The 8,339-nt window shown below is 25.7% G+C and overlaps 1 protein-coding gene across 1 annotated transcript; it reads right to left on the reverse strand.

Annotated features, from left to right (window-relative positions):
• Nucleotides 1-1,552: 1,552 nt before the first annotated feature.
• Nucleotides 1,553-4,777, reverse strand: LOC112693961 (zinc finger protein ZPR1). The gene is made up of 6 exons (XM_025569255.1): nt 4,416-4,777; nt 3,157-3,567; nt 2,836-3,103; nt 2,609-2,769; nt 2,273-2,542; nt 1,553-1,811 (listed from the first exon to the last, which is right to left on the reverse strand). Exons 1-6 carry the CDS (start codon nt 4,518-4,520, stop codon nt 1,698-1,700), a joined length of 1,329 nt encoding a protein of 442 aa, XP_025425040.1. The 5' UTR covers nt 4,521-4,777; the 3' UTR covers nt 1,553-1,697.
• Between the last annotated feature and the right edge of the window lie 3,562 nt (nt 4,778-8,339).

Genomic DNA, 8,339 nt, shown 5'->3' on the forward strand with positions numbered 1-8,339 from the left:
TGAGGGCCTTTGTAAATGTGAAATGATAGAAAATATTATAATAAATACCACAAATACTTTATAAATAATTGAAATGCTTCATAAATTATACATTTGTTTCTATTATATACCATATGATGTGCCACTATTGTATAATTGAAATCTTAATATGACTATATTATAGTATTAAGTTCATGAACAACTGTATGGTAAAAGACTAAGTTATCAAAATATTTTAATAATGAGTTTCAACTTATTATTTATATTATTCTATATACTACTATTGCTACAATTATCAAATATTTATATTACGTATTTTGAAATAAGAATATAAACTAAAGGGAAATTTTCTTTGTTTAGGTTGAAAATTAGGGACAGTATGAAAACGATTTGCTTGGCTGTTTGTATAAAGTACTCCATCCGTGATAACATTCATAATATCAATGTTTTACAATTAACATCAAATTTTTAATATATTAAAACATTTGATACCCCTACAATACTGAAAAAAGTAATATGTTGTTGTTGTACATGTATTATTGAAATAATAATATTAAAAATAATCAGTACATAAGGTTATAATAGTCATTGAATCAAATATTTTATGTATGGAGAAAGAAAATTTCATTATTTAATAACTTTTTAAAAAAAAAAAGTAATACAAAGGGGTAATATACAATAATAAAAATTCGATATAAGGATATCCATTAAGGCGGTATACATAAAATATTTATAAATGGCAAAAAAAGAACATTAAGTACACTACTTAATGAAAAGTATAATATGTTACAAATTATTAGTCACATAAGTTACTGATACAATAAGTTGATAATTAGAGGTATTTGGAAAAAATATGGAACTATATTTATGTATAAGCAAAACAATTATTTGTGTACATTTATAAATAATAAAAACAAAATATTTAAATATTTTAACATTTATCATTATTATGCTGTAGACAGGTATTACCTCATAACTATGGATTTTAGAAAATAATGTCTTTATCTATGAAGCTCAACAGATATAGTTAATTGATACATTTAAAGGTTATCCTCAACTAAAAATATATAGTTTGTATGTATAGATGAACATTGTTTGACTGGATATTTCTATCATAGACGGTAAAAATGTAGTGCAGCATTAATGAATTCCATATTAATATATTTCACACTGCATACCTAAATATTTATCTCTTAAAAATAATAAAACTATTATCAAAAACTCAAAATAACGAATGTGGTTGTAATTTGTTAAATGGTTAATAAACTAGATATTGAAAGTATATTATTAATACATTTAGATAATTCTATCAGTAATTTAAAAAAGAAAAATAATAAAATAGTTATTAAAACTTAGAATATTTATATATTTAACTTTAAACAGTTTAAAGTAAATTATTCATCAGTTACTGCTACTAAATAATGTAAGCAATAGTAAACATTACATATTTCATACAAATTATTCATATTTTTTCTTATTATTATTGAATTATTAATATTAAAATTCATACCTTGAACATATATTATTTTTTTATAAATTATAAAAACATTTTAAATTGTAGAATATTATTTACTCATAGAAAAATTATAATGTCCAATGTATGGTATGTACATTATGATGTAATATTATTAAATTTATTAATTAAAAATATCTATAAGAAGTTTCATTAATTTATAATATTATTGGATTCAGAAACATATTAATTAATTATGTGAAATTCATTCATATCCTTCAACCTTCATATCGGTTAAGCCCAGTTCTTCGTTTTGTTCATCAGTTCTATCAAACTTTGAAATTGTTAACTTAGGGTCCAAATCTGGAGGGGTTAAGCTCTGAAAAATAAAGTTATATAATTTAATGTCTTACATACTATACATTTCTAATTTGAGAAAATTTAGCTTTTTTAAATGTATATATATAATTTTAAAAATAACTTTAAACTAAAACTTTTTTGAAAACTAACTTTGAAAATCATTTGTTACTAAAAAAATGTATATTAACTTGTATATTATATACTATTAATAGAATTTTTGTCAACTATTTCTGTGTATACTTTTACTTGTAATCTTAAATAAAATCTTACCAAATTTGTCTTTATTATTTATTAGAAACCACTTTTTTTTTGATTTTCAAATCAATTCTCATTATAATATTTTTAATTAAAATATAATTCAAATTATCATTTAAGTCAATGTAAATATTATGAAATTAAGATTAATAAGAAATATCGTACAAATAATAAAACAAAAAAAATTGTGGGGCAATTTTTAGAAATCAAAGAGTCAATATTTACCTGAATATAACTATTTCCAGCAGGATCTTCCAAAATAATATCCACAGGCATTTTACATGTTTTAATGTTGGTTAATTTTTCTAAAAATTTATTTGTTTTATCAAGAACATCTCCTGAATTACTGTCCCCTCCATAAAATGCTGTAGCAGTATCTTTTAACTGTTCATATAAAGATGTAAGAAGGCCTTCAATAGTAGTAAAACGACCACTTAATGAAAGTGCACCTGCTTCAAAATCCAACTGAGGAATACGAAGACAGCAAGTTTCAGACTGAAAAATAAATAAATCTATCATAATATATATTCATTTAAAACAGTGATATAATTAATTAATTACCTTCAGTATGTCTCTATTTAAATCTTCTGGAGATGAAACTTTAACACTTATTCTCACTCCTTGTTTTTCAACACCACCACCTGGTTTTACTTCATTAGTACGATAACCACATTCTTCACATGTAGTAGCCATAATTACAACTTGTTTGAAGTATGGAATATCTATAAATATTATTAAATTATAATAGGTTTTTTATAATTGATTATTGAAAAATTAATAGTAATTACCAGTCACTTTCATATTAGTTTCACATATTGCTTGACAATTAGGGCATGGATTACTAAATTGTACAATTTCATCATTCATATTGTTAACAGATGAATCATTAAAACTTCCTAATGGTTTAATAATAGATTCAGAGTTGTTTTCAGCCGACAATCCAATCATTTCATTTTGGGCGCTATCACGAGTAAACACTTCAGTTTGCATTCTTGGATCATTTAGGGGTGCCATAGGATTTGACACAAATACATTTCCAGTTGCATCTTCAAATACCTATGAAAAGAATATTGTTAGTTCAAATTAAAAATAATAATAAAAATAATTACCATTGGCACAGGATTGCTAAGATTTATTATACCAATCAATCCATTGATTACAACATCCATTTTAGAGGCTAGATCAGGATGTGTTTGTTCAATTAATTTTTTCTGTTCACTTAAATTAGTCACCGTCTTAGAAAGAATTCCTTCAACTGTAGTTACTTGAGATCGTTGTGACATTGGTGGTATTTCAAAGTCTAAATCGATTATTTGTATACTTGTATAGTCAGTTGTTATTACATATCTATCCAAATCTTCTTTGTTTTCAACTTTTAAAGTCATGCGGACACCTTGTGTTTTTATTTCAATAGCAGGATCTAACTGATTATTTTGAAAATTGCAATGTGGACATTCAAATGATGATATTACTAATTCTTTGTAAAATGGTATACGTGTCAATAACAATCGTGTAGTACCCTAGAAAAAAAATACGACATAAATATAGATTATTTATTGTTAGTTTTAGTAGTAGTAGTTGTTTTATTTTATAATAAAATACAGAATTATATATATCTTGTAATGTTTTTAAAAGATGATTTACATGCTACGCTTAAAAATAAAACATTTAATCAATGTTAAATCATCGTTAATCGCGCTATGGTCAAAATGACCGCACTTTTTTTACATCTTTAATAGAACATTTACATTTATACTTCAATTTTTGATACTCATATAATATGAGTCAATAACGTTTTTAAAAGGTTTACTGAGCGTCGATGATTGTAATTTAAAATGTAAATAAATGTTTTATTTAAGACCTAAAAAAAAGCGCAGTCATCTCGACCATAGCGTCACTAACCCCAGGTTAATGAAGTTATTTGAACAGTTAAAGATTCATTCTTACATTTTATAAGTATATAGTAAGTTCATAAAATGACTAACTATTCATATTTGGTAAAGTATGATACAGCATTAATTAAAAACAGGTATCATAATATAATATTGTTTAAAAGTGATATGTATGTTTTATAGCAATTTATAATCATTTTTACACAAATAAAATTAAAACTATACTTTGGATATCTTTAAAAATGAGTACTATTTCACTTTTTGTAATGAAAATAACATTGTCATTACAGAGGCAGTATAATATGGTTAGCTTCTATTAACTCTTTGACTACAAGCAATGTAAGAGTTGCGGGTATTATGATACAACGGTTTAAGCACCGGTTGAATAATAAAATATATTCTCAATTGTTTAATTTCCATACTGATCATCTGACGGGCGATATTGATTAAAAAAGACGTTAATCGGCCGTACTTACATTCTTTCCGCAGTTGAAACATAGGCTCTCGATCACATTTACTTCCAACTGGTCTAAATCCAATTCTTGGAAGACGTTGGATTGGACATTTTTGGCTTCGGCCATAGCTGTTGGGTATGGTGAAATATTCTCTTAACGACAATGGACGCGGTAACAGTCACAGTTCTCGGAAGAGAGAAATAGTGAACATTTGGTAACGGAAAATACGATAGTAGGGAAAAATAAGATGTGATTATGGCACCGGATTGCGCGGATAATCGGAGGTGGATAAAATGATATCGGCGAGTCACTCAGCAGCAGACGGGTTTTAGAGTTAGGTTATAAGCAGAGAAACTATATGGATGTAATAGCGGATAAGCGTTGTTATCAGTACTACCATCGTTGTGTCCCAAAACAACCGAACTACGATAAAGAGTTGCGCGTTTTAGTCACGGTCGTGGTTACATTGTAGATAACGCGTGTACGCCGATCGATCGATGACAACCGTGACAAAGCTATTGTTGGTGGTAAGTCATACTATTAATGAAATTATCATTTATAATGGTGACACATAAACATCGAAAATTAATACGTATTATATATTGTAATTGCCGACTGTCTTTCTTTTCGTATACTCGTTCTTGATGGTGATGTATAATATAAACATAAGTCACCGGTAGCATGGCCGGCTGAAGGGCGACGCAATTGGTGCAACTATACTAGGGCTAGGGCTTATGCCAGCTATTGAATGGACTTGGTTGGAACATAATCTTTGATGAAAAAATCAAGATTTTCAGTAGAAAAAGCCAGAAAAAATGTTTATAATAATTATTTAATTGTTTTATAGGTATGTTTGCATTTTACTAAGGTTGGTTATTACAGTGCTCGAAGTGACGGGGTGATAATGAGGGATAGCATCCCTTTACTTTTTTGTATTTACAGTTTTCATCCCTCTACTTGTTTTGTCTAGAATAACGCATTCCTCCTAAGACTTGTATTTTAAAATGATATGCTTATCATTTTTATATTTATATATCAGACATTTTTTTTTCAGTGAAAATAATTTTTTTTAACATTCAGGCCCGGGCGCCCGGCTTATCGTGTTGTTTAGTATAAGCCGTTTCGCAACTCGTATTATACTCGTATTTAGAGCCACGGACTAAGATAATATACTTTATGTGAACTATAAAAAAAAATATATATATATTATAGGTACACAAGGTGCGAAGAATGTTATGATGATATCAGAATTATAAGGCATCCCTCCACTTATCTTGAGCCATTTCGACCACTGGTTATTAAATTTTATTGATTGTTAAATAAAGATGATTAAAAAATTTTATAATTTTATATTATATTTTTTAATTCATTGGGTTCAATAAAATGTGTATAAAAGTAATTCCTTGGAGAGGGGTGAAAACCGAACGGCCTACTGTCCAACTTTCATCTTCTTTCTTATTTTGAATTTACAATTAAATGCACTACCTAGGTAATTTGAGACAGACGAACTGATTTTTTGTAGATCCTTTTTTTATTAACTGTGTTTTTTTTTAAATATTATGCCATCGTTATATATTATTGACAAATAATTATACGGAGGTAAGCACATTAACTGTGGGGATACAACATTTATTCTTATAGTACTTAAGATACATACTTTATGCAAACGTAAAATAATTCTCCATGACGCATACAATTTAAACTAAATGATGACAAGAGATATTTCAGAATGCTACAAACACAGATATATATACATAAATCTGTAGCTGCAAGTGTCTCATAGTCTTTAAAAGTCGGCATCCTTACTGGTTTATACAACATTGATAAATACTACGCTTTTATTTCACCCATCTACATAATGTTTATTCGTAATCTACATTATGAATTATAACTAAGTATCAGAATTTAATATTTTTTGAACCAGAAAAGTACGCGAATAATTTTTAAATAAAAACGAATGAATTTGCATTAAAACTGAAAACAACAAAGTAGGCGTTAATTTTTTTAATTATGTTGAACATTTAAAAATTAAATTATTAAATTAAATATTAAAGTTTAATATTTTACTTATTAAAAAATTAACAATAAAGGTAGAAAATGTTGAGTCACAAAATTCAATCAATGTTAAGTATTTTGTTCAACACAAATACATTTTGCGCAAAGAAAAATATCGAAAAAATGAAATTTAATTTATACTTACCTTAAATCTAATTCAGACTTTGAGTTGAGAAAAAATCACAACAAAATATCATTCAATAGAAAATAATGCTAATCTTGTATTTTTTTAGTAAATTATCGTTAAAAAATTCATAAGTATAGAGATCAAGAACTTATTATTATATAATAATAATTATTAAAAATGTATTTAGGTTGTAACATTTTATCGTTTTTAGTAAGTTTTTTAGCATAATTCATAACTTTTGTATAGTGTCATGAAAAAGGTTCAAAAACAACCTTTTATAAGTTTCACTTTAATATACTTCAGTATTTCATAAAGTGTATTTTGTCAATAATTATAATATTAATTGAATTGAATGCCACCTCATGGAGCATTTGCTATAGATATTTATAATTGTAAATAATAAGTTGACAAGTAATAAAAAAACGAAGTTATAACATTTATAAATCCCTTGCTGGTTGTTCGTTTTGTAAACTACAAATTATATAGTTTGCAGGTTACATTATTATGTTCATTTTAAACCATTAAAATAAAAAAATACTATACATTTTTTGTAAATATAAATATACAGTATTATATTGAACACGAAACGTTAGTTCATAAATTATTTTGCCGAGTCCATAAGTTTTAAATGACATTCATTCTACTGTATTAACTAACTTTTCAGAATTTAATTAATACACTAACAAATTAGTAACAATTCATTTTTTTTTCATCGCCGTAGTTATAATTTCATTAATATTAAAACTATTTTTTTGTTATTTATGTTAAAAATCCTGTTAATTTTACTAATTAAATTATACAGTATATTATAAAAATTACTGTATTCAACTTGGAAAGAGTGAGTGACTACTGCAACCAATATGATTTTATTACTGCAGCATAAATAATTTAATATTGTAACCATAGAAGTTAACAATTTAAATTTTAATGATACAGTCAAGTAATAAAAGTTAAATAATTATTGAATAATTTGGTATTGTTGTATTTACTTATATAACACTGTTGGATATTTCTGTGTTATTCAATTTTGTAATCGTTTGATTTTATATTTTTTGTAGTTTACTATTATTGTTATCATGGATTAATTAAGCTGACTGTAAACATACGAATATATTCTACAGTCGGAATTTTTGCTTCATACCGAAAAACTAAAAAATTTTATTTTGTACATTTTCTTAAATGTATTGTTATAGACTGGAAGCATTATAACAGGTTGCAAATAATTGTTGGTATATGTTTTTGTATGTAAATAATTTAAATAAACCTAATAAATTAAGTTGGTATACAACCAATGCTATTGAATTGAAACATATCAAAAAATAAAAATAGCTAGGTACTCGTTTTATATATGTCGTAGGCATATAGTCAAATAACTGAATAACTGATAGAAAATATATTTAAATTTTTAAAATAATACAAAATGTTTTTTTATTATTTGCCTGACATGAAATAGGCATTTAACTAAATGTCTAGGCAGATAGTGAAATTGCATAAATATTAAATTCTTTGACAATATGCCTAGGCATTTAATAAAATGCCTGATTTGACTTTATGCCTACGATGTATATACTTCGTTGGCGTCAGTAGTTTGGCTGTGTGATTATTTTATTTCCATGTAATCAGTTATTTTTTATGTATAAATTATGATGACTATTATCAGTAATTAAATTATATTAGGTTATAATTGATACTTAAATTATATTTGGTTATTATTTTTATATAAATTACAATCGATATTAATTGGTACATTTAACAAATTTTCT

The sequence above is a fragment of the Sipha flava genome, unplaced genomic scaffold (assembly GCF_003268045.1).
Source record: "Sipha flava isolate LNK unplaced genomic scaffold, YSA_version1 0_pilon_pilon, whole genome shotgun sequence".
Classification (NCBI taxonomy): Eukaryota; Metazoa; Arthropoda; class Insecta; order Hemiptera; family Aphididae; genus Sipha; species Sipha flava.

What these genes read in the sequence shown, in the direction of transcription:
- LOC112693961 (XM_025569255.1), bottom strand. Translation starts at nt 4,520, where the DNA reads ATGGCCGAAGCCAAAAATGTCCAATCCAACGTCTTCCAAGAATTGGAT. An exon ending in GTTTCAACTGCGGAAAGAAT is followed by an intron (nt 3,568 to 4,415) that starts GTAAGTACGGCC and finishes TTTTTTTTCTAG; the next exon opens with GGTACTACACGATTGTTATT. An exon ending in TAAATAGAGACATACTGAAG is followed by an intron (nt 2,543 to 2,608) that starts GTAATTAATTAA and finishes TTTATTTTTCAG; the next exon opens with TCTGAAACTTGCTGTCTTCG.